The following is a 26,926-nucleotide window of genomic DNA, read 5'->3' as shown; positions in this document are numbered from 1 at the left end:
GGAGCTGTACTGTTTGACCTGCTGTCCATGAAGCAGTCATATTTTAACTTCACTTCTCACCCCACCTTATCTTTTCTAGCCTAAGAAACATAACGCGGAGATTAATTTGGTCAAAGGCATCAGAAAAAAAAAAGACTCCCACAAAAAAAGAAGACAGGAAACAAACTGTGGGAGCACCTCCACAGTTAACAATATAAGCTAAGTAAGAACACAACCTATACATTTAAAAATAACTTATTTCAGTGGTGTGAAATGTGTTTTGCCTAGCAGGACAAAGTTCTCGGCTGGGCTGGAAGTGACAATGGATGGTGGAATTACATTTCAACCGAACAAATAAAAGAAGTTACTTTTTATAACTCTATGATGTTGTTATTGCCTTGCTGATGCAAACACTGTGCACACCCCAGAAGTTCAGTGATGTCACATTTGAAACACAAAGGAAAGCAAAAATAAGAAAATGCATGACTCAACGTCTGCATGTAGGACCTAGAAAACAGCAGAAGCGCTCTTACCTGTCTGTTTTGAGATGGCAGCGTGGCAGGCTGCATGTGTCTCTGCATCCGATGCGGCTGCTGCATCAGCTGTCGAAACTGCTGCTGGAGAAACTGGCTGTTGTTAGCCTGCTGGGACTGCTGGGCGGCTGGAGACTGCTGCTGCTGCTGCTGCTGCTGCTGGAGATAGTGAATGAGCGACTGCTGCCCTTGTCCTGCTGTCAGAGGTGACATCTTTTGAGTGGCTGACTCTGAGGCAAAGTGAGACAGTGGCTTGGTGTTATTGAAAGAAAACTGGTCTTGGCTAACAGGGCTCTCATTCACTAGACCTGGCTGTAAGCTACTGGATGGCTGTTGCATAATTATGTTCATATTTTTGGACTGGTTTGTAGTCATTGATTTAAAAAGCGAGTTCTGCATACTTGTGGGGTTGTTGGTGGGAGTGATATTAGAGATTAATGTACCTTGAGGACTGAACGGCTGCTGATGCAGAGCTGGGCTCGACAGCTTCTCTGGCCTGTACGGTGGAGAGGGTCCAGTATTCGTGGAAGCCATGCTGGCAACCAAGTTGTTCTGTGGACTTTTGATATTGCTGGCTGGCAAGCTGGCTGCCGTCAGGGCAGGCAGCATGGAGCTCTGCGGGCTGAAGGGCTGCTGGTTCAGAGCTGGACTGGAAAGCTTCTCAGACCCGTAAGGAGGAGAAGGGCCGTTGGATGGGGTGCTGCTGGAAGTCATGCTTGAAAGCAGGGTGTTTTGAGGACTCTGAATGTTGTTTCCTGGTAAGTTATTAGCAGGCATACCAGACACCATAACGTTTTGAGGACTGAAAGGCTGATGGTGTGGGGATGATCCTGCCCTATAAGGGGGAGAGAGACCAGGAGGAGACATAGTTGGCCAGCTGGGAGCCTGTACTTGTTGCTTAGTAGTAGACACCTGCTTGCTAGCTGCCAGCTGCTTTAGCTGCTGAGCGTGCCAGTTGGAGCCAGGTATGTTGGGTAAGGGTACTGGAAGCATGGGTGGCGGCTGGTTCTTGCTCTGAGCCGCTGTAGAGATGGGCGATGCAGCGGGTTTGTTTGAGGGAGGAACTTGGAAGTTAGCTCCAGCAGATGACGGTCGCATCTGAGGAGATCCTCCACTGGTTGGGTTGCAGCCTGGAGAAAAGTCTTTGTTAGCAACATGGTTCTCCAAGTGGGAAGTCTGCGGGGAGGACTTTGGAGTGGTACTTATGCTTGGTTGAGAATGACTCAGCCCAAGTGGTTCTTCGGCCTTGCTGCCCAGAATCTTCTCCAGATCCAGGTCATTGGGAGAAGGATCAGGCATCTTTGTCAGCTCTTCCAACAGGTCTTGCAACTCTTGGTCCACAGACTGTAAGCTGTTTCCTTTCTCATCATAGTGGACAATGTTGTTAGCCTGTCCTCCTATTGACCCCTTCTGATTTATTTCCGTGTTGGGCGGCACAGAAAATGGGGAGCCGATGCCACTGCCGTTCATGTGATTGTTTTCGAGGAGCACTGAATGACCCGTGACTCCCATGGAAGAGGTGCTGTGACTAGTGGAGAAGGGAGAACTTTGCATTTCTGGACACGCCACATTGGGATTGGTACCTTGGCCCATGGAAAGGGTTACGTCATCAAGACAAAGTCTTTTGCTGTCATTTGGGAAAATGACATCAGGCACACCACTGGAGGCAGGAGAGCTATCATCTTCCAGTTTTCTTTTAATGGATCCCTGTAACTGGGAAAATAAAAAAAAGAAAAAGAAAGAATCTGTTATTGACCTTACTCGAACACCCTCTGAAGCTCCATGCTGTAACACTGGGTTGGAGATACTGAAAATTAAATCAGACAATTAAAAAACCAATCATGTGAGACAAATTCAATCAGGATTTAAGTGGGTGCAACTTCACTGAAATCAGAAGAGTTATAGTCAGACAAAGGCTGAGTCTCACATGCTGGCCTTAAAACAGATGTTAAAACTATAAAATACTGTCTGTCATGTGAACTGTAATAGAAGTTTTTAAAACAGTTTCTGGTACCATTTCAATTAAGACATTATACTCCCTGCATAACAAACATGCCAGCATTTTTATGGTAACATTTTTTAGGTCGAAACAATGGCAGATCTGAATGAAACCCTGGACTGAATTTAGCGACCTTCTGCCAGTGACTCCGATTAAATTCAGACCTGAGACAACTAAATTGTTTTACATTCTTTATAGGCAGAGCATCTGAAATAACTGGCATACTTTCTAAACAAACCAAAACAAAGAAACAAAAAATCTCAACTATCTATCTAAACAGACTTTCAACTCTCAAGCTCCCTAATCACAGATGTTTTAGATTTTACAAGCCAGTAAATAACTGCTAAACTCTTAATTTTTGTTTGTTTTTCTAAGTCTATGGCAGCATGGGACTTGTTATTTTAAAGGATTGCAACTCATTTGTAAAAACTGAAATATTTTCAAAATACAATGATAGAAATATCTTGATCCTCAAGAAATGGTAGAGTTGTAAATCCGCAAATCCCAGGGAAAAAAAACTTCCTTATACAGAAAATGAAACCGAAAACAATGTCTCTAGCACTAATTCAGTGAGATATGGCAATCTCTTCCAAATATAATCATCTGCGGCTTTCATTTCTAACAACCTTGACCTGTATGTCATAGGATTAATCAAACATTAACATTGCTGCTTCAAGTTAAGGGAAATAAGCCTTCTGTTCTTGTATAACAGTAGAGGGAGGTGGCGTTTACAAAACTATCTTGTCAGCAATGGGGAAACCATAGAAAGTCACTGTTCCTCTAAGCCAGCTCACGATAAAACCTCTCCCCGCCCTGACCGACACTTAAAGCACTGCTAGTCACCTGGTACCAGGAAAAAAAAATCACATCTAATACCACCTTGTACCATTACAAGAGAAGTGCCAGCATAACCACATCCACTCTAGTGCTGCAGTGGGTATGAGTAACTTCTAAATTTTACACTAAATATTAAGCACAAGAGCCTCTACGTCAGTGCCAGAGGAAGCTGAAGCATCGGGGATTGGATTATTCCTCTGGATCGGGGAGGCCAAAATTTGCCTAGCTTTAGGAAATGGAACAAGGCCTAAATCTCCCAAGTGTTGGTCTAATGATGGATCAAATCATCATGTTTTCCCTCATTTTCTTTGATAAAACTAAGCCAGAGTTGCATGTTTCAACAGATGTTGCCCCGTGTAGGCTGAAACTTGTTGGTAGAGCGTAACTCCATGTATTTAAACCCAGACACGTATAGAGAATCTTTACAGGGGCTTCGCACGTCCAAAACAAACACAGCGCGTTCCCAAGTTGCACCCTGGGAACCTCGAGGCAGGCGCTGCTGTGGGATCTCTCGCACTTGGCCAGCTGACATGCTGGCATGCACATCCTTGCCAGTGCTGCTTTTTGCCATAGGACATTCCTATGCTCTGAGTTACTGGGGGAAAAATTGGGCTTTCTAAACACTTCAAAGATATTCTTTAACTGTTGCACGGGGGAGTAAATGTGATGGGCAAACAAAAGCCCATTCCTCCAAGACTATTGCTACATGTAAACAGGTAAAATAAGGCTGTGGCGTTCAGAAGGTATGGGCATACCAAAACTGGGACAAGATTTTTAAATAGGATTCTGTTCCTTACTCCTCATGAGAAGTCTGTCTGGAAGAGGCACAGTGATGTTAGCTAGATGTTATGTCTTCTTGAAAAGCAAGGCTCCTGTTTCCCATCTGAATATTTGCAAGGTGACCATAAAGACCAGAAGACCGATTTCCCCCAGTGCAGGCAGGTACAGCTCCACAACATTTTGTAGTATTGCACTGGCTTAAGATATGTTTGACTACAGCCCCAAATTTGAGAAAGATACTATCCTTAAAGCGAACTAAAGACATCGAAGAGTAACTTTGGTCAGAAGGGAGATCTGGGTATCATCAAGCACATCACAAATGAAGAAAATAGACGACAGTATTTCACCAGGCACTTAAGTGTGAAGTATTCAAACAGAAATCTCTTCTTGGGCTGGATGGACTAGCTGAAAGCTTTGCTTAAATACTCCCCACTTGAATGCACATGACTGCTCCTCCCATACCGCACGCTGTGCTGCTGCGGTCTCTGCTAGGAGCCAGCACATCTCCCTAGATCCCCTGTGGATGCTCTCCATTCGTATGCCCCTGTAGCAGCATGGACAAGTGCTGGACAGAAACGCAGTGTCTCAGGGACACGGGCTCACTCAACCACGCCATCACCACTGAGGCACGATGACTTTTAGGACCAGGATCTCCTGACCTAACTCATTCAAGCAGCAACTAGTTGCAGATCATTCCTCTAGCATGCTCAGACATCTCAAGACCACCATGTCTGTAAAGCACCTCTATCCTTTTCTGGACTCTTCCCTTACAAAAGCCATTTTTATTGCACATTTCCCTCATTTGGCCCTCGATTTCCCTAGGAGGGAGCTGATTTATTTCAACTTTCTCCCCTTCTTTTGAGAGGGTTTATGCTATTTGACAAAATCAGGAGAAAAGAGGAGAGCACCAAAATATGTTCTTTCCCTTTCTCTGCAGAGTAGTATACTGGGCAGCTTCGTTCCAAACTGAATACTGGGAAATGAATATAAATATTACATAAACATGTAACACACACACAGTTAGGGTGGCTGGGAGCTGTATATGGCTGCATATGGGAAAGCCCCATACGTCCAAACACGGGCTATGCAGACAAGCAACAAGTGGGCTCTTGTGACCTTGTCAAAATTCACTGCACTAAATTAGCATGCACATGCTAAATTCTACTAGGGAATAGCTGGGAAATGAAGGCAGGCTTTCCAGTTTGGGGAACATCCGATTATGAGGTGTCCATGTTCTCAGGTTTGCTTTGGAAGCAAGCATGCCACAACCCCGGCACTGCTACCCTCTCAAAGCGAACAGGCGCACTTCTGGGAAGGCCTGAGTTACAAATGTGTCGCGCTGCTAGCTCCTAATGGTAGTATAACAATAAATAATAACTGTTTACACTGCTCCTTCCCAGGCAGCTATACAGCGCGGTTACAAACATCTAATTTGTCACACACTACCTCTGCGCACAGCAGCGAAGCCCCGTGCGTGGGCAGAGCGCCCACAGGCTGAGGGCCGGCGCGCTGGGCCCGGCTGCCCGGGCCTTGCCTCGCTGTGCGCCCCCGCTGCATCCTCTGCCCGCTTCTTCCCAAACACAGGCGATGGTGCCAGCCCCCAGCGCCTTGCTGCTTCTCAGCAAAGGCTGGAAGTGGCAATAAATGAAGCAGAGAGATCGAGTTGTCTATAGATACACACCGTGGTGGTGCCATCAGATTTTAGTAACATACCGCACGAGCTTCTCCCTGTTGGCTCAGAGCCTCACCAACACTGTGTTTCGTTTCTTACTTTAATCCCAAAACTGTCCTCAGTTACCCTGCCAGCTCTGTGTGACCCAGGTTGCCCCATGGCCCTGCTGCCAGCCCGTGCTAACTCTCTTGTCCCTTCGTGCCTTTGCCTGCAGGGTGGCTGGGAGGAAAGGGCCACTGCGGCCAAGAGCTGGGGAGAGCCTTGCTGCAGCTTTCGTCTCCCTTCCACCAGAAAAAAAAAAAAAAAAAAAAAAAGGAGAATCTAACAGGAGATTCCTATTTAGGACAGCGTAAAGCAGAAATGAGAAAGGAAAACTGTTAGGTGAGGTATTTCTGTGCCTCTTCCTGGTTTCTGCAGCCTCTGTCAGAGATTCAAACCTTGATTTAGAGCAACCGCAGGGTGCTGATTATTGATCTGCAACCACCCCACCCCACTCACTGCCACTGAGCGATCCAACCTACAGCAGCGATTCCCACACCTACGCAGCCTCTTCGCACAAGAACCAAGCCCAGTGAGACACTGCCATTTTGAAACCACTTCTGTAGAGCCCTCACGGCGTTCTCCTTCGATGTCTATTCCAGCTCCCTCCATCCCCAGCACAGGCCATCACTGTTGGAGACCCTCTTGACTTCGCATTAAATATATTGATCTGGGATACCCAAAACGGGAGTCAGATAACTTTCTTTCACCAGGAGTCTTAGGACCCTTGTAACTCCTGGGAAAACCCAGGTGTTGGCTTCTCCAGCATCCCCTTGAGACCCCACAGCAGACTGGGTCTCCAACTCTCCTATTTTTCAAGATATATTGCAGACTGTTTTTTCCCCTCTGCAAAGTAGAAAATCTGAGATTTGCTCAACTGAACTGACCAGAGAACCTTTCACTCTCTGTCTCTTTCAAACACTAGACACTGCCAAAACTGGAAGCATGTATTTGCCAGAGGCAAACTGTTTGCAGCATTCAGCCATCAAGACTTCAGTCTCTGTGGCTTCAACAAGCTTCAGCGAGAGCTATCTGCCCATCAGCCCAAAATGTTTCTATCTGTTCTGACAAAAACAGTCATGTAATGAGAAAATGAAACTGGCAATTTTCCATATAAAACAAGAAAACTTCACAATTTTTCTCCTGTGCCTTAAATATACAAGTTGAAAGGTCTGTGCTCTATATTGCTCATTTCTCCAAAATCTAATTTTAATGACCTGCTAATCTTTGCAGACAGATTGTGAAAAAGGTGAGAATTCTACTGTGCGTTTGGAGGCTGGAAAGTGGATTTGATATAACATTACCTTTTAAATGGCAGCAGTTACTTGTAGCCCTGCTTGAACTATCAGACCTGCTGCTTTCAGTAGCAGGCTGGCTTGCACATGAGCAGCAAAACCCAAATGCTCGTGGGCAAAGATCCCATTTAACAACAGCAGAACCTGGCACTGCATTAAGTGCATTTAGCACATCTGCAGATTTGCATTCGTGCATGCTGGTTGCCGTTTGGTAACAGAAACTCACATTATATATCAGAATCCAAGAAGAAATGCCTCCTGCTGAGGCACACAGTGAGTAGCCAAAGCAGTCCATGACTACCACCAAGAAGTATGCTTCCACATCTCAGGCTACAAGGAGAAGTCAAGGGGGCTTAAGCTACTGAAACCACCATTCGCTGTCTTCATGCTAAGATTAAGCATAAGCTAAAACCTAATTTTTCCTACTGCTTTAGGCTGGTTGACCCTTCTGATTTCAAGTGATTTCAGCATGGGTGGACTTAAAGCTGTCATTTCACATTGTCAGGAAAAGATCAGAATGTGATTCCAAGCTACCAGAGATGTGTGCTAGGCTTAAAAACAATAATAGCCCAACTGCTCAGCTAAGAAGTACGAGAGAAAAGTCTGCTTTGGGGTCTGTTGGGTATTTGCAAGCTGGAAAGGTGGCAGATCCATTCACAATGAGGTGTGGTAGCGAAGAAAAGATTATGAACAGGGAAAATGCACAGGGCTGGATTTCCTTCTATTCATCACGCTCATGGAAATAGGCAATTGGAGGGGAGGATGTAGGAAGAGGAACCGGGGATGTAAGCAGTCATTTCAACCATGAAAGCACATCGGTTATTGGCTAGCTTGCATGTATTATGTGGATAATTTTTACCTGGAACTAGGGCTTCTCCCCGGTGTGTAATTTACAGTGGCGATATGAAATCTGCCATCTTTAAAAGAGGCATATTAACATAGATTGGAAATTGCTGCTTAGGCTATTTAGATGTAGAATGACTCCCAAACACTGCTGCTCCGTGTGTGTAACTACATCTCCCGTCAGCACAGCAAACACCAGTTCACTTGACACAAGCTTGCTGTGACCCTTTCCCCGTGACTGCCACCACTCATTGTGATCTTCTCACGTTATTCCCTCAAGACATCAGTGCATATCTTTGAAGGAACCCCAGACTACGCTGAAAGAGAAAGAACAAAACTGCTCCTACTTAATGTATGTGCACTTTTAAGTGGTGACTGCTGATCTGTCACTTTCTTTCATCTTTTGCCTCCTTTCCTACGTAACCATGCAGTGTAGGAAGTAATCCTGGCTGCCAATACCTAGAACTGCACGCTTTGGCTGGTAAGCACAAAAGTCCAAAACATCATGACAATACAAAAACAGAAAGATGTGATCTTACAATAAGTTTAAACCGCAGAAACTAACAGGAAATTCAACCTGGATTACGAAGGGTGTTACGTATCACCTTTTCTATAAATCTTAACCAAACATTAAAGGGAAGGAAATACTACAAATATGATTTTCTCGTACTGATTTATGTGAATACAGTTAGGCTCATATTGACAGAAATACAGCTGATCCACATCCTGCTCTAAGTTGGAAGATCTCATGGGCTACATAGCAGCAAGTTTGTGAACAAGGTTTTTCTGATGACCCTCGTCTAAAATGATGGGCAACATCCCTAATGTGAAAGTAAAGATATCGATGTAGGGTCAGTTCCAAGGAGAGAAAAAGTACATAGGCAAAAATATACCTATTTCTCCATCCCAGAAAAACTGGCCACACAGAAGAGACAAAGTAGCATTCATTGTAAAGAAATATATACATATATTATATATATATAAAATTAATATATTATATATTATATAGTATATTATGTATATTAATATAAATATATAAAATATATTATATATTATAATATAATATATATTAATATATATATTTTAAAAAAAAAGAAGATCCAGCAGTTAGTTTTGCTACTTTTCAGGGCAGACAGAACTACCAATCTCATTTAAAAGGCACTCAGGGAGATCTGCCTTATCAAAACAAACATTCAGCATCTTCCTATCTTGTCTTTCCTTAGCAATTCATCTGCTTTCAGTATTAATGGCATTGTTAAAAATGGAAATTTTTCCAGGGGAAAAATTGCTGTTGACAAATGGATCTGGAGGAACAGGACTACTGCCTGCTCCTGTGTTGTACTGCTAGCAGGAGATCTCTGTGCAGATGCCTCTTAATTAGTCATCCGAAGACTTGCAGCAATCACGCCATACATATTGTCTGGCTGCAGTTTCCACATTCCATGTAATGACAAGTGCTATTAATGAGACAGCTGAAGACAGAAGAAGTTCTCTGCCTTTCGGGTTTTAAGCTGTAGTACAAGAGCGTTGCTTTCATATCTGGCCGTAAATCAAGATCAATCTGAGGCTCAACGCCTTTCCATCAGTATTACCTCATCTTACCTCTGTTTTAATACCAGCAGTATTGTTTTATATCTTTTTTTATAGTCCATTAATTTCAAAGTCCTATGGAACACTTTGCAGTAATTTTGTAGACTACATTAATTTCTCACGACAATAGCTAAGTTGAAGAATTGCAGATCGTCTCCACTGAGCAAAAAGTGATGGTTTTGCTACTTGGGTCTTTCGGGATTTGAAAAATACTTTTCCTTCTTCTTTTCTAGCCCCAACACTGGCATGGTTATGCAATGACCATAGGTTAACAGGAGCTAAGTATAGGGGACTGTATACGTTCATAAATCATGAGGTAGGTTTACCATTTACTAGATAATCAGATAAAATCCAATTTGTCTTTTTTTTTTCCCTTTTTTCTGCTAGATATTGCATTATTTGTTCAAACCCCAGAAGATTTACCTCCTGTATTTCTCTCAAGCTGCAGGTTCCATTTTGTCAAAAGGTATCGTTGGGGAATTAACAGCCTGGAGGCAAAGCCTTCAATTAGGTCAAACCTGGGGCCAGAAAGCTCTCAGGTTCTCAGAGCAATAAGAAACAATGGGATTTCAGTCTGAAAAAAGGCAGCTCTGTTTCAACAGCTGAAGTACTTACACTTACTCCCCCAAAGAATAATAGCTCCAACCTTACCTGCGAGGCCATACTTGAATGCTAATGCTGCGTGGCCTTATATCAGACCGCTAAGTGGCCTGCTTGCTTTCTGTACTGGGAAGTATTGCATTATTGCATCCAGAGCTCTCCACTAGGCTTAGCAGGGGACAAAACATCCAGAAGAGCAGTTTGAATTTTTTCCTAAGTGGCATCAGAAGCAGGAGCACAACTCTTAGGTAAGATGGAACAAATGGGTAAGGTAAGGAAATGTTCCGAATGGCTCCTCCCTGACCCATTCACCCCATGTTTTTGTTCCTCTGTGCTTCAATAAACTAAACAATAAGCAGGATATTGATTAATACAGAACCATAAAAACAAACCTCAGTTAGAGTAAAAAGCTCATGAATCTAGTGAATCTCCCGCTGAAGCTGGGTGTAGAGAGTCTGATACAGCCAGGAGCAGGGATGTTTGGTAAAGCAGAAGAGTCTGGCAGTGAATATTTGTCTCTGACGGCTTCCTTTTGAAGGCTCCGTCTTTCCCTGCACAGCAGCTCCGCCATTCTCAGTGTACCCGCTCTGGAACAGGAACACGGCTCATAGGCAGCCTGTTATTTGCAGCCTTCTTTCCTGCACCAGTGGGATGACCGGACCAGCCTGTGCCTCTGGCTCCTACAGCACACGCTCCTCCAACGCTACCTCTTACTTACCCAAGGACCATTAAAGGGCTTCTGCAAAACACTGTTGCTAAAAAAACAAAACCAAAGGCACCCCAGCCCCGAAGCCCTCATCCTGTAAAAAAGCCGTTGAAATCCTGGCCTCACTTAAATATTTATTTTAGGACACTGGCTTCTGCAGGGATGCGATTTCACTCTTTGCTCTTTTATTAACTAAAGGAGTGAATTAAAAATACGCAGGATTTGGAAGAATTCTCTCCAGCAGAACATGCGGTGCTTCAGTTACTCAGATTTTTAACCACAGAACCTCTCAACTTGTTACAGATACCAGTTCCCCTCTGTCCTAGATGCAGTGTTAATCACACATTCATCACTGCAAATTGACAACATAAATGCTGACTTGTGCAAACAATGTTAGAGAAAATGGTGTTCTTGCTGCAGAAGTGAATTACACAGCCTTTCAAGCTCTCCACACTTCTCGGTTTTATGTAAACTCTAATTCCTAAGCCTTTGTTCTGCCTTTAAAGGTCACACAGTTGAAGGCTATGAAGCATAGCATGTGTTCCCACTGATATTAAAACAATGTTTACTATATCATGCATATAAACGTAAAGAAGAAACAGTTTGCAACCTGCTGTTAATAAGAGATGATTTATGAGAGAGCATTGTTCTGAGTATCAACATGTGGAATGTACAAATCTGATCTTAATCACGCACAGTGATTTTTTTGGTGTGTGTTTTCAAGTAAAGCCTCCACAATGCCCTACAATCACACGAACTTCTGGTGACACTGTGTTTGACTGATTAAACTCTTAATCTCGCCAGGGCTTAACTTCAGGAATACAAGCAGTCTCTTCAGATTCAAGCATATGATTGCACATTTGCAAGATCAGGATTTCATTTGCATATTCAAATTGCAGAACTGCATCTTCCCTTTGTCTGCGTAAGGCCAACTATAGCACTCCAAATGCTAAACAACAACCGTAGAGTTGGACAGTATTTTTAGCATCTCTGTGGTGCACTTCTATCTTTAGCTGCTGTGTTCAAAAAACAATCCCAGAGGACACTGCATAGCTAACATAGCTCAGGCTCTTCATCATGTTCAATTTTTCTCCTGAAACACGGTGAAAGCAGACTATATGAGAGGCCAATCCATGGCCAGACAAGGTTTCCTACTGTCCTGAGCAGAGCAGAACTGTATCGAAGGATTAAAACATGCAAACATGAGAGCGTTCTGCCCTGTGGAGGGGATGGAGGTTGCTGTGACTTCCTCGGGGGGAAAATACAGCTCTACACCCTGACTGTGCTCTGTGCAGATAAATCAAGGAGGACAGTGAAGGATTTCTGCATGTTGTTTCCTAGCAGGATGTGTCCATGGGTTCATGGCAAATTTCTGGTCAAAGTTTAACCCTGCAAGAGAAGTTAATAATTGAACTTGCCAAATCATCACAATTTCTAAATCCAACTGCATCTTGTTTTTACAAAGAGGCATCTTAAACCAGTGAGCCATTTTATTAGGCTCATGCTCGTGAAACAAAAACATGTGTTAGCTCTTGAGTGCCAAGTATCATCCTGGAGGGTTACCAATCCCTGTTACAGATTTTGTAGCCAGACTGTAGTTATCTGTCATAACAGAAGAGGTAGTTTTGAATACACAGAATGAAGCACGTTGCTCGGTTTGGGAATACTTTACGTGGTGCTGGTCTCTGTGTAGAACTATGAAGGAGACGTATTGTGGGGGTGTAGGGGAGGAAGAGCTTAAACCTGCCTGCTGACTGCACTCAGACTGTCTCATGGGAGCCTCCTGGAAGGCTTGGGTTGCCCCCAAGCCTGTTCCTTCATTCTCTAGAGGTATTTTTGAAAATGTCTACGGCATCACCAGTTCCAACATGCAACCATAGCAGCTAGGTCAAGTCTGAGTGTGGAGGAAGCATTTTAGAGTCATATGGATGAGGTGTTTCAAAACTACAGGTTTACCACAAAGAGAGAAAGAACTCATCATGGGAATGGCTGTACTAATCAGATGATTGATCTCTGAAACTTCGAATCTGAAATGGTTTCCACACAGAGCTGGAGCAGCATACAGAGACAACAGCCTCTAGTATCTTGACATACAGAGGGAGCGCTTCGGGAATCCCAGATATTCTGTTAAGGTGAAGGGAAAGGAACTACGTAAAGGAACTATTTTTTTCATGAAGTGCCTTAGCTGAGGTTTGCAGATGAGCCTAGTTGAACTAGACACTTGGCTCCAATTTAATTTTAAGGGGACAAGATAACATGAAACTCCTTAGAAAACCTTAGACCTTGTGAGTGCTTCACAAACAGGCTCTCCATCTCCCCATTTACACTTCCTTTCTCTCCCATTACTACAGGCTTTCAAATGCTGTTATGAAAGTTCTTCACATGGTAAGGGGGCTTTCCAAATAAAATTGCTTTCAGTAGTTCCCTCTGCCCTGCCGCGGGTATGGCCGTGCTCCTGGGTGGTGTGTGAACAGGGGAAGCAGCCCCAGGGCCAGGAGGGTGGCATCAGAGCAAGGCTGAGACGCGCAGGCAGCAGCGGCTGGGCAGCAGCACTTACTGTGTGTTAGGTCTGCAACACACATCTGCAGATTTCCTCCCCTCTCCTCTCCTCTTTGCAATCCTGCATGTGTATCAAGAATATCAGAGCTATTCATCTGAAGTGCTCACATTATGTAACAGCAGCGCTGGCTTAAGAAGAAAAGAAAAAAACACAGTTTTTTTTTTTTTTTTTCTGAGCCCTTTCTTATAAGACTTAATTTTTAAACAAGTGGAGGCTTCCCCACACCCAGATGTGAGGCTGACATCCCATGCCCTCCACCCTGCTGAGGGCTCCTCAACTCGGGACTGTAGTTTGCAAGATTTGGCCTTCCTAAGCAGTAGTGATACCACAGGAAAACTCACTGCATAATTCTGGTCATCAACAGTAAATTACCCTTCCATTTTCTAACATAGACATGCTGTCTAGAGATGAGCAAACATGTTTTTTAAAGGTCAGAGCATTTGAACTACATGAACCTAGTTTAGGATGAAAAAACTGTTGTTGTCTTTTAGTTATGACATTTCAGTTTACCCACAAGAATTACACTACTTCCCCTTAAAGTTTTCAAGCCCATGAATGTATTTTTTCTTCCAGTGTTGGAAATCGATGAAGGTAAAATGCTAACGCTCTTTTTCTGTGTTAACTTAGCCCAGCTGTCACCAAATCCACCGATTTGTCAAGAAGACAGCTATTTCTCCCCCATGGGCTCGAGCTGCCCACGGACATGTGTGTGGGGATGCCCTTTGTGCCCCCTTGGGAAGGGGCAGAAGGAACCCGACTTGCCTGGGAAGCAGCCCAGGAGAGCCACACGTGGGCATTCCCAGCAAATTCTGCAAACCTGAAGGAAAATAGAGCTAAAGGGCCAGTAACTTTCATTTTTTTTCTGAAAGCATGGAAGAAACTTCCTCTTTCAGTTACAGTTAGGCGGCCTGGTGGGGACATAACTGCTGCAACGATCAGGAAACGACGGTCACGTCGGATGGCCCTGCTGAGTGCCGCTGGAGAACTGCACGGGCCTCCAAAACCGGGAGCAAACGCCTAGATTTGCTGGAAGTGCTCCGATTTGTCACAAAAGCCATAATAAACAGCGGTGTGTCCACGTCCACCTTCGAGATGAAGGGCGTTAAGGGAACTGCAAGAGCGCCAGTTCAACCCCAGGCCAGGGAGCAGAGGGTCCCTTTGTCTCCAGGGAGCCGCCTGAGGTGACTGCAGCACTTCCGCCTGGAACTGCTGGCAGCGGCGGAGGGTAGGGTAACACCTCATTTCGGTGGCACAGGGGCTGTCACGTACTGCTCTGTAGCAGGGAATGTAGCTCAGGGAAGCTTCTGCAAAAGGACTAACTCGATTACTTCCAAGCGCCTGCCGTGGCTGTAACCCCTCACCTCCATCCCGATCACTATGCGAAGCTCCTGCCAGCTCAGTCTGGGCCCCGACAATATTTCCAGCATGCATCATTAAGCATCGACACGTGTTTCGTAAGTCTCCCGTTCCCAAGATCCCAATGGAGCCAACTTCTCAGTTGCAACACTGAACGTCTGACCCAGCACCGGCTTCAGCAGAGCCACCCCTGGTGTCACCGTCACCAGCCTCCGTCGCGCTGGTGGCACGGCCAGCCCGGCGCACCTCAGCCAGCCGTGCGGCTGCTTCGGGGCACAGAGCTCCAGTTCTTCAAAACGAACCTACTTCCCACTGAGGTTGCTTGCGGGGACTGCAGAGAAACTGTACCTGGTTTCCTCTGCTTCAGCCACCAGATTCGCCCGACGTGATGTAGGAAACGGGCAGGAAACGTCAGCCTCACGTTTCACGGCACTTCTCCCCCTCCACTCCGTGCCGTGTCTGAGCAGCACCAGCACCTGGCCTTGCACTTGTACAGCCTTTCTTACACACATTTGAAGCTGACACAGGCCCAAGTACAAATAAAAAGCTGAATGCCTTACCTATTATTTTTTTTTTTTTATGAAGGAGGCTTGACTCCTGCATCATACCTATTTGTACTCAATGCTGAAACAAATTGCACATTTTCAACCACTATTTTTTTTTTTAAGAACCACAAAAAATTAAAAACCTCAACCTATTTTGTACTCCTTCTGGTACCTCTGCTAAGAACCGATATTTCTGGAGCTCTGTACAGACATGAGAGGTGCTGATGCCCCAGAAAGGCGTACTATGATTAAACCCAGGAGTTAGGCTTCAGCTATTAAATTTCTCCCTTTCATGTTCATCTTAAATTTGCTTCCATTAAAAAATCCAAAGCAGAAAAACAATGAAGACAGAGTCCTTCACCTTGCTTCTTTGTACAATCATTTGGATAATGGATGTAAAAAAGCACATTACTAACCTGGCAGCATTTTATAATCACAGGTGAAGATCACAGCATAAGGAGTGAGGAGGTAGAATAAGACACAGCATGCTTTTCTCTAATAAAACTACCCCTCTTTTCTTCAACACCTTAAATTGAAATGCAGTTTTCCTGTTTTGCCTCCCCATTAACTACATGAGAACAAGGAAAGATAAATGTCAAGTGTATCTTTAAAGGAAAAACGCACCACAATTCATCAGTCCTCAAATGAAAAAAAAAAAATCATCTCCTGCTTCCTGGATTACTCCTGTCTTTGTACAACAGTTATCTTACCCTTTTGTGTTTTCTATTGATTGCCAAGAAAACAGCCAATATATCATTATATAGATTATATCATTATATCATTAGCGAATTTACAGCTCATAAAAAACCATCTAGCATCTTCACCATGACATTTACGCTGCTGGTCATTTCTGAAGAATCCAGCCCGTGCTACCTTTTGTCACGACTGTCAGAAGTAACTCCCAATACTGAACCCACGTTAAAGACCTGCGTTACTGCTTAACCAGACACCAAGAATAACAAACACATGGGAGAAACAGGGTTACACGAGGGTGGACTTTGCATTTAAGGAAGTTTCTTTTCCCAGCAGCACACTGCGTGTTCCTCTGCATGGCGTTTCCTTATTTTCGCGAGATAAATCTGTTCTGTAGCGAGACAGACACCAACTCAGAAGTGTCAATATGAGCAACTCCCTGAAAACAAACGCTGCTCGTTTATTATACAGCATTTCTAACGTGGAATGTGAGCCCGAACTGCGGGGCAAGAGCTGCAAGTACCGATGGCAAAGCACGCGGCCCGATTCCAGCACAACCTGCAGCAGGAGCCGGTGGGAGGACGTTGTGCTCTGTTAGTCTGGGGTTTCTGAAAAAAAGAGATTCAACTTTTGTTTCTAAAATCTCCACGAGTTCTTGCCTTGAGCAGGAGGGAGGGAAGGAGAGCTAACTTCTCTGCTTAAGTACCTGCCCTTAACTTGCTACTGGTTTGTGCTCAACAATAAGGGCAGCCCAAGAACAAGGAGGAATTTTTGTTGCCTCTTAAAAACGTGTTCATGCTTTTCTCCAAGTGAGAAAGCAACAGCAGCCCTCACCAGCACATAATGCGGTCCTGGTTTCCGAAGCGCACCACTGCCAAGCAGCTGAATACTTTTAATGGAAACCTGCTCCATTACCGAGCTGAACCACCAAACCGTCACGTGAGGACGGCAAACAATCCCAGGAAGAGCTGCTGTCTTTCCATGCTGAACAAAAAGCTATTTACAGTAAGAGAAATAATGCAACCTCTCACGCTGCTTTGCCTCCCTCTCCAAAACACCTGCATACAACTTTCCCCTGGTTCCTGCTATGGATTTAAAGGAGCAGAACTTGCCTACTTCTGTGTGCACTTCTCCTGGTGCCCTGTTGCACAGCTGTACCCTGAAGCCCATTTTGCCACCTGATGATGCCAACGGCAGGTCTCAGGTCCAGGCTCTCCACTGCCTCTTGGATCAAACGCGTTTCTCTCAGGGTATCTCAGTGCTCATCAGTGATATTTTTTAAATAAAAGCATGACCCGGTCTTTTTCTCCCTGAAAATCTCTCTTTGCTACTGTTTTTGCAATATTCCCTATCCAGAGTGATCTCTGCTCTGTTTTACACCTGGACCTGGACTGCAGAAATGGCTGGAAACTTTTCTGCTGATTTCAGCAGGTGTTCCTCTGCCCATCTTCTGGGGCTCTTCTGAGAAAGAACTATCACTGCATCTTTTATAAGCTCCATACCTGTGTACATAGAGTTTGCTGCTTCTGTATTCACAGTATTTGACCCATTTAAAACCCCCATGCAGCACCGCTGGCTGCACTACACACAAAGCTGCGTCTAACACCAACATTTGTAATCCAAAGCCTGAGACAACAATCAGCAGCAACTGCGGCGCAAGCTGTGCGGGGAGATTCAGAGGGGGCCCTAAAGCTGCAATTTGCATTTAATGTTTTTGCCGTTAGCTCAAGCTTTAGGTGAAACAACAACAAAAAACTCATTAGGTAGAATAAACTGAAGGTAAAGTCTGTGGCAATCCTAACTTGGTGCTCACTCGACTCACTTGTGATGCCACCTCCCGTGCTGAAGATTTAACTTCTGTAATTTTGGCTTTGAAAAAAGAATCAGCACCCCCACTTTCAGTATGTTCATCAAGGAACTCCAAACAACAGGAAATCTGCAGGCAATGATTTCCCCAAATCTTTTGCCTTCCATGTACAGGACAGCTGGTTTGCACCCAAAGCGCTGGGCTGTCGAAGTGGGCTGCTCTGGTTTACAAGCGAGGTGTTTAAAATCAGGCAATCTAATTATCGACCTGATAGTCCACAACGTCTGCAGTCAGCAAAATTTAAAAGATGCAAAATATTGACAAGATCAGACAAATACATAATGAGGGAGTTATTAAAATGCAAATTGCCTGCCTTCTGGTACTGCCGTGGTGCACGGCACAGGACCCCAGAGCCCGCAGCGAGCTGCAGCCGCCTCCGAGCCCTGCACTGGCTACGTGGGGGGAGCGAGATGGAGCTGGGGGTAAGGGGAGGGCAGGGCTCTCATACACAGCCAGATGGGCCCCCACCTCACGGGGACCCCCAGAGAGACACAGCGACAACGGGGAGCTGTTTGGGGCCAGGTCTTTTTTGGGTGAGCAGCCAGAAGGGCAAACTTTTGACAAATTGGTGAAACTTGACATAAAAATTCACTACAGGCACCACAGTGAGATTTAGTTAAAAAGAAGTCCAGAGAAAGGAGGTGAAGGAAATCTCTTTCCAAGCTTCTGCGGGATGCTTGGACCAGGCTCTAAGAAGAAAAACCCTGGTCTGGCAAGAGAAGTCCTAACTGAGGGTGGAGGAGGGTGTCAGTACAAGTCATCTAATTCCCTCCTTTCCCTCCTATCCCCCCAAGTTTTTCTTGTCATTTAAATAGGCTTATAATCCCACGTCTAGTATATGCTTATTATTTCACCTTGCAGACACATTCTTCTATGTCTGAAGGCTGCGTATGCGTCTGGAGGTCTATAATAGAAGCAAAACAACACCATTCCCAGCTGTGGGCTGGAAGATCTAAGCCCCCACCAGGAGAAAACATTGATGGATATTATAATTTCAGGCGATGTGTTTCAATCATGTTATAATTGCTGCAACAGTCTCTAAAAACGATGCCAATGTAGATGGTGACACCCAATTAACAGGCGAATACTAAGGGGGAGGTTAAATGCTAATTTTATGTTGGCGTTTAGCCTGAGAACTTCATTATGCCATCTTCTATTTTAAACTGTAGCGATCCCACCTTGTGCTGTGCTGCCATCCGCGCTCGTTCAGTGCTGCATGCATCACAGTCACTCCTCCTGAGGCAGACACGGTGCTAGGTACCTGCCCCAAACTGGGTAAAATTCACGTTCCTGCCCAAAAGAGCTTGCAGTAACTCTCAAGCTAAGCTTTATCGACCCAAGGAGACCTAGGGCAGGCTGTTAACGTGGTGGTTTGGAGGTTTTCTTACTGCGTTAGAAGGCAGGAGGCTGCTGGAGGCCCTGTCTGGGTGGCATGCAGGAGCCCGGGGCGGAGGGCATGCGTAAGGCATTACGGACGTGCAGCACCGTGAGCAGCATCGATACAAAGCCGGGTCTCTGTCTCACCTTCCAGATAAAGAAAATCTGAAATAACGGAGCTGAACACATGCAGGTGACAGCAAAGGTACAGAAACAACTCGAAAAATAGTACAGCATACTTGAAGCTACAGCCACAACTGTGGTAAAGCTGGATTGAATTTGCAGAGAAATTAGCTGCCTCGTTAGCTGTGGATAGATGCACAACTGCCCCAAATTTAAACTTCCTCCTTTCCCCAGCTCGCAACAGTCATTACAAACCATGCAGCCGAATGAAAGCTGAAAAAGCATTTCGAGCTGTGCAATTTTGCTGCAGTGAGTCCAATAATAAACGAAGGGAAGAAGGGTGGCAGCACTGATAATCTTTATATCAAAAACACATTTTCTGCAAAGCAACCCACCATTGTTCGTATGTAAAGTACATGGTGCTGCTAGCAGGGAACGGACTGGCCTGCGTTTTATAGACAGTCATTATATGGCAGATTCCCTCTGACTGCGACCCAGAACAAACACTTCTTGCATCCCTGCTTTTTAATAAATTCACAAGATACACAACATGGCTGCATTATGCCACTCCAGACAGCAGTTTAAAATGCAGTGTTAGATATTTCTACTGTGTAATATCACACATAAATTATTAACAAAAGTTACGGCGTGGAAGCAGAGCAAAGCTTCATCTGTCCAACTAAAGGCAGCTCCTGAAACGCGCCGAGCATCGTCCCCCGGCTCCCAAGGCAAAGGGGATGGAGGCAGCGCGGTACCCAGGAGCCCTGGTCTACCAGGTGCCTGTTCTACCCCTTCCTGTCCTCCCTGAAGCAATTAAAGTCCTGAAGGCTTCTTGGCAAGGCACATTTTTCTCTTCTCTCCCTCATGCTGGAGCAATAACGGCTAGGTGGGGTTTGCTGTTTTACGTGCAAGGTCTTTTTCCTAAAGCTAAAATGTTTGGATAGACGTGAGCAGCCTTGGTCACATGCAAGGAAGCCTAGTCTGTTACTTATCAGTCAATTTGGCTTCACACCAAGAGTAACACACTGCTATGAAGGGCCGACACGGTGTGAAAAAGGATCCGTTCTATGAGGCTGCACTCCACTCATCCGGCTGAACTGACGTTCTCCTAAGACAGGAGCTCAAAATGAACGTAGGCTACTGCACCAAGCATGGCAGGGAAGGGAGCAGCAGCCTGGTTTCTCTCTGATGCCACCACTACGAGAGGCAGACAAAAAAAAATACAGGATCTCCTGAAAGTCAAATGTGAGGCAAGCTCTGTCACAGCATCATCTTTCACCAAAATAATATGTCAGGTTTGAGAGAGAAATCCCCACCGCCAGAGCAGGAAAAAAAACACATTGAAAAGTCAAAAATTCCAGGCTCGCTACACTTACTGTAATTGTCCTTTATAAGAAGAGCCCTCTAGTTATGTGAAATGACATTACCTCAGAGCCCCAGGCTCCCAGTTCTATGAACAGGAAGGAAGCAGACACACATCTCTTTAAGAGCCGTTTCCTCTCTGCTCTATTAATTTCGGAGATTAAGCAAGCCACTCCTTTGTGGCATAATAGAGCAAGATAGAGCCATTGTGTTTGCCGAGGCTCCTGCTAACTGGTTTGCTACCTTGGAGGTGGGGGGATGCTGCAGCACTTGGTGCTCAGATGAAAAGCCAGAAAACTTCTGGCTGCGTTAAGCCCCCCCTTCTTTTTTAATGATTATTTCAGCGCAAACGAAACCAGCACCCGCTTTTCTCCCCCCCACCTCTGAGGAAGATTTCGGTGTCTCACAGCCACAGCTCAGTGTCAGAAAACAAGCAGTCGCATCAGACGAGGAATTCTCTTTTCCAGGGCCACAAATCAACAGCACTTATTTAATCAGGATTTTTTCCTCTGGACACACACACCCCTCACCTTCCTGTCCCTCCCTCCCCGCAGCTTTGAAGCAGAGGCACTCAATTCCCCATCACTTTTATTTTATTTTATTTTGTTTTGAAAAGAAGTCACACACCCCTTTTTGCTCTCGTTCCTGCAGAGCACAAAGCCCTTCAGCTTCAGCAGCACACCAGACCGCCGACACGTCGGGAGCACGGCAGGGCCTGGAGCTTTCCAAAGGAACAGAGAGCAGCCGGAGAAGACTCGGATGATGCCAGACCAAGTCGGGTTCCCCGCTCCCACCCTGGGTTTTCAGACCTCCTTCGAATGCTCATGCTTATGATTTGTCCATAACTTTCCAGTTTACTTTCCGGACTGTTAGGCACACGAAGCTGGAAGCTTGGGGCAGGAGGAGGAAGATGGCACACGCTCATGGCCTTCAAGCCCCAGCAGCAGCAGGAGGAGCAGAGAGCTGCTGGCTGGCACGGAAAGGCAGCAGCCCCGACGCTGCTCCTACTGTACCTTCCCTTGCAGCACGGAGCCGGGAACACAAAACCCACCCAGATAAAACAATCTGCCCATTCAGCAGCTTTCTTTTCACAAGCTGCTTCATCTTTACAGCCTGCCCCCCTGCCCCCCGCCTTCCCGGTCTGCGATTGAAAACTTCAGAAAGAAAAGAAAAGGCGAAAGGAGTTCTGCAGACAAAGCCCCGATTCTCCGCAAGCACACCAGCAAACACGGTCACGGTGCTCTGGGCACGGTGCTGGCAAGTTGCTGCGCTGTGGCCTGGAGGAGTTTGCTCCCCAGGCTTCGCTTCAGGTTTTGGGGCCCTGCCCTGATGAAAAAGGAGGGAGCTGCAGCTCCTGAGCTTTCCTGGCCGTGCCGGGGCCAGGGCTGCCAGCCGGGTATGTGCAAGCTCCGCGCCTTCTCCGGCAGCTCCCTTCTCGGGCTGCCCCACACGAGAGTGCTGGGTTGGCTTCTTGGTGGTGTGGTTTTTTATTTTTTTAAATGAAGCTTTTGACTATGAGATGGAGGTACTTTTCCAGCGTTTGCAGTAGTGTAGTAGTTCCCCAGCTCGTACCTCGCAGGTGACTGAGCAGCATTCAGATGCCAACATGTAGCTGTTACTTCTGGACTGAGCAGGGTGTGAATCTGCAACTACAGGCAAGTAACACTCCATCCCTTGCGGCCTCTAAACTCCTCCTTAATAAACTAAACTAAAACTCAGTTGTTTTTCACTTTGGTCTTTCTTTTCCTACAGTTGCTACTGATCTACCCGACGCACGCCCTTTACCCCCTCCTCCAGCACTGAGACTTGCAGGGAATCTCAGCTGCACCACGCATCCATAACACATCCCTGCACTTGGCATCACATCGGTCACAGTCTCTGAACAGCTGTTTTCCCTGTATGCTGAAAATTTCACCCAAAATGCTGGCCCCAATGGCTCCGTCAGGGACACCATCATCCTCCATCCATACCCATGGTCCAAGAGCAGAGAAAAGGCAGCCACAAAAGGCAGAGAAGCACTGCGGTGTTACAGTGTTCGCAGCAAGGTACAGGCACTGGCTGGCAGCAGATGCAGGGGGTGCACATGGGGGCTGTGGGTGCCATCCCCAGCTCCTGGTGGGATGCTTCCAGTGCCTGGACATGCTCCCGGGCACCTCCACTAGAGAAGATGTACGTGTCTGCACTGACCTGTGTGAAAACACGCGCTTTGGTCTTCACAAAGTGCTTTGCAGGAAGGATGGCAGGGGGAAGCAGCCTACCTGAGCAGTCTTGGAAGATCTAACAGGTAGGATTTATTAGTTTTAATATTAAAATATTAAAAAATCTACCCTGATCATAAACTCAGGGGCTTTGAATCACTGGAGAAAGAGACATGGATTTTTTTTAAATGTAATTTTGGAGTTTAGAAGCCCAGAATAAGTGGCAATATTAAAATCATCAGTCAAAGCAACCCTGTCTCCAGCACACAAACATTTTCTCACATCTTCTATAAACGCAAATCTTATTCTCTCATTGCCGTTATGCCAAACCTGAGACAGCAAACAAGCACGTTGTTTGCCACCCTCATCCTCAAGGGGCTGCAGAGTTGCCTCTCCACCCGCTATCCTTGTCTCGAGGTGGGCTCCCTGGGCTGAAAAGGTTATGTATCACTTCCCTGATTTAACCAGAATTTGGGCGCAGAGAAGGTCTGGAAGAGGACTTTGCATTTGAGGAAATACCATGCTTATTGGAAGGTGCTGCAGCTCCCAGCTCAGGCAAACAGCTAGCTATCTCCTTAACACCCTATCTGCACAAATAAAATCTGTGTCGGGTTAGTTAAAAATGTGAAATTCAGCTGTTTGGATAGGAACATTTTCAAAGTATCAGAATGGCCTATTAGCTTTCATTTAAATTGGTTCTTAATGGAGTAAATAAAATGAAAAGGAATGTTTTTACACAGCCTGTCGAAACCACAGCATACACCAGTTGATAATCAGTGTAATTACCTCGTTCAGACCTGAGTCCTCCTGGTTTCAGCAGGATTTAAATTCTGCCCTTAACATAGCTTCCCTTTCAGATGTGTTAAATCGCAGCTCTGCCATGGAATAGTTACCTTCAAATAGCGTAAAAGAAAAACACAATAGAAACAAACTGCATGAACAGCACTCAGCTCTCCACAGGCACTTTGAACGAATGAAAGAAAAATGAATGTAAATGAATCAGAGCATAATCTCTTCGAAATCTGGTACTTCATAAAAAATTACCAGTCTTTCTTTGCACAAAGAAATATCTTTGTAATGCTTTGCAAGAAACAAAAGCAGGCGAAGGCATTACAGTGATAAGCTAAAAATTGTTCAACTCTAAAAACAGATTGTAAAATGAAGGGGAAAAATCCCAGTGAAAGCCGAGAATAAGGCTTCCTAATCTTACACCGAAGGCTTGTAAATGTGCAAGCTCAATACCTCACGACCCTTTTTGAGTAAATAAAGCTTTAAAATGTTCTTTCTTCGGCGTGACTGAATTCCTTCCCAATGTGACCTCAACATGCCATTCCTCTGTCTCTATCTGCCGACACAGCAGAGCTGCTGACCTTTCACCACTGACCTGCGCAATCAATACGCCGCCGACAAACTCTCGCAACAGAAATGCTCCACGTGCAAGTTTCTCCGTCTCCCCATGACTTCAGGCAGGGCTGTCACTGAACTTTTCCCAGGGCCCTGGGCTGTGCCTTACCAGGCAAGATGGGGTTCACAAAATCTTCGTGGGAATTCCCTGTCCAAACCTCTGAAACCCGCAGTGGTTTTGCTCTTGCTTGCAGTCCCACGCACTGCTGTCATGCTGTGCGCAGGATCGACAAGATCTCTACCTTGTGTTACAGATTTTGCGTTGACTGTCGATCCAAGTTCACCTAACTCTGCACAAACTGTTGGAGAGTAAGATAAATGACATCAGAAAGTACAGAAGCTTATTAAAGACTCGCCCAAACACCGATTTGCAAAGTCTCATCTTAAAGGACGTCATTAACCAAAAAAATGAACACAGTCAATCACAAATGCCTGGAAGAAGATAAGAGATGAAGATGTGTCAGAAAATGATAGCGGTATTATGGAAATGTTTCAACTGCCTTCCAACGCTATAAATTCTGCTGTATTGTTACACTACACCTAACAATAAAAAAGTATCCAATGCAATGCTTATATAAATATGATTCAAAAAAGAACTGCATGCCCTGTTTTGAAGAGATATTTCGACTCAAATGGATCTATAATTTACAAGTGTTACAATACAGTGGACCAGCAAAGTGCTGCAATGTGTTTTAATGGGGTACAAAAAAGAGAAAAATCATTCCCTGCAGTGCTCGCAGCAAACACACTGAAACATTGATCTGGATATGAGAAGCCAAAAGAATGAAAACTATTAGAGACCAGCCGTAATCAGAAACGAAACTAGTCCATACAGTCTTTATCAAACTGAGTGAACACAAAGGTAAGGCAGAGGTTCAAGTACTGAAAAGGAACTTAAGGGAATTAAAACTGAAAGAATAACAGTGCAAATTCCTGCTCCTCTGAGCCTATTCCTCTGATGTCTAAAATGCTTAACAGAGTTTCTCTCTATAAACATATATACTAATTTAAATTGCATATATATTCTTAAATAAATATAAAATCTAAGGAACAGTTGCAGTGGCTCTGAAAACGTTAATAGTAGCTTGCTAATGCAAGACACCTGAAATTTGAACACCCAATAAGCCTGCTGAAATTTGTTCAAAATGCTACTTCTCATATGTTTCACATAGTCCAGGAGAGTGATTTATTGTTTCTCCCCCCACCATTTAAAAAGAAAAAAAAAAGGTAGTATGATTGCAACAGTATTTTGGATTGTTTTGCAAAATTCATAATGCAGATCAGGATCGAGAGGAGCAGAACATGACATTCTTTTATACAAAATACTTTTCAGTTGCTCCAACTTGAAGGCACATGCACTTTCTGTGTATTTGTAGGACCCACTAGTGACAAAGACTAGCTTTTTAAAGAGCAGCAAAATTTTAGTAAAAGTGATCAAGCGATTAACCTGCTCATGACAGCAGTGAGAGTGTTTGTGTTACTGTCTGCACAGCAGAGAGCTGAAACATGTAGAGCAGCTCCGACTTTTTTAAATATAAGCAAGTAAGCGTGGTTCACATCACGTTCCTCCACAGGCCGCACCGAAGGACTAACACAATACCATGCCAAACTTAACCTACGAGCAGCCAAGAGCTATCCAAGCCTTTCAGGAAGGAACTTGGCGCTGCTGATGGGTGCCCCGGCCCTGTAGCCCACGCTGCCAGCCGCGCTCCTCGGGCTGAGGCCGCTGCAGCTGGCGGTGCCAGGCCCGCTGCTGCCAAGCTGACGGTGAGTAACTTGGTGAAGTGAGAGAATGCACGATTGGGATTCCTACCCATTACAGGTATTTCTCGGTGTAAGAGTAGGAGTCGAACCTCCTGTCTGGGAGGAAACCACCACAGGTTTACAGCCACGGGCCCGTGCAGCTCAGGACCGGCAAACACGGCCTGTGGAAAAGCTGGGCACCCCTCTCAGCTGGTTTCAGCGCGCAGGACACGGGTGTGGAGAGGCAGGTGCAGGTCAGGACGGCGGGCAGAGATGCAAGCAGGAGCCCTAGGCTGTCAGCCCTGACCCTCACCAACCTCACACCCTGCCCAAGGCTGCGTCAGCCGTCGGGCTGTGTGGGCATGGGGCTGCGCCGCGGGGACGGGCCGTGGCCCATGCGGGCGGAAGAAAATGCAAAGCCTACCTCCCTTGATCTCTTCCCTCGCAGGAAGCCCTGCGAGACCTGATGAGATGCTTTGAGACCCTGATGCTTTCCAGGTCAGAGTTGTGTGGGAATACCTGAGCTGTGCTGGGTTGCTTTGTGGTTTTTGGTTTGTTAAACCTAGATGGAATGAACTGAAAGTGATGCTTCAAGAAGAAAACAAGAATGGAGCGCCAGAGAAGCGCCGTAAGTAGGTAGATTAATAAAAAAGGGCTCCTAACTTCTTATCTTTGATGGTATTCAGTACTATTTTAAATATTCTCAAAAGAATCACAAACACACAGAAGGTCATATGTAAAATCCCTGATGAAGCAATTTAATGCTAAATTAAAGCAGAAACTAGGTAAGCCCAACTCTTGGGATCTCAGGTATTTTTAAAGACT

General features: G+C 45.3%; 1 protein-coding gene across 3 annotated transcripts in view; it reads right to left on the bottom strand.

Annotated features, from left to right (window-relative positions):
- MAMLD1 (mastermind like domain containing 1) overlaps window positions 1-26,926 on the bottom strand; it is a 78,664-nt gene that overhangs the window by 31,390 nt on the left and 20,348 nt on the right. For 2 of the 3 annotated variants that reach the window (XM_080553983.1, XM_080553984.1), the window contains exon 2: window positions 513-2,225. In XM_080553983.1, the coding sequence (XP_080410109.1) occupies window positions 513-2,225 (1,713 nt within the window). The remainder of the gene's footprint in view (window positions 1-512; window positions 2,226-26,926) is intronic. The other variant, XM_080553985.1, reaches the window with a different exon arrangement.

This window comes from Anser brachyrhynchus (genome assembly GCF_964034855.1).
Source record: "Anser brachyrhynchus genome assembly, chromosome: 13".
In the NCBI taxonomy this organism is placed as follows: Eukaryota; Metazoa; Chordata; class Aves; order Anseriformes; family Anatidae; genus Anser; species Anser brachyrhynchus.
Note: the sequence above shows the minus strand (reverse complement) of the source record. Positions and strands in the feature narration are given on the sequence as shown.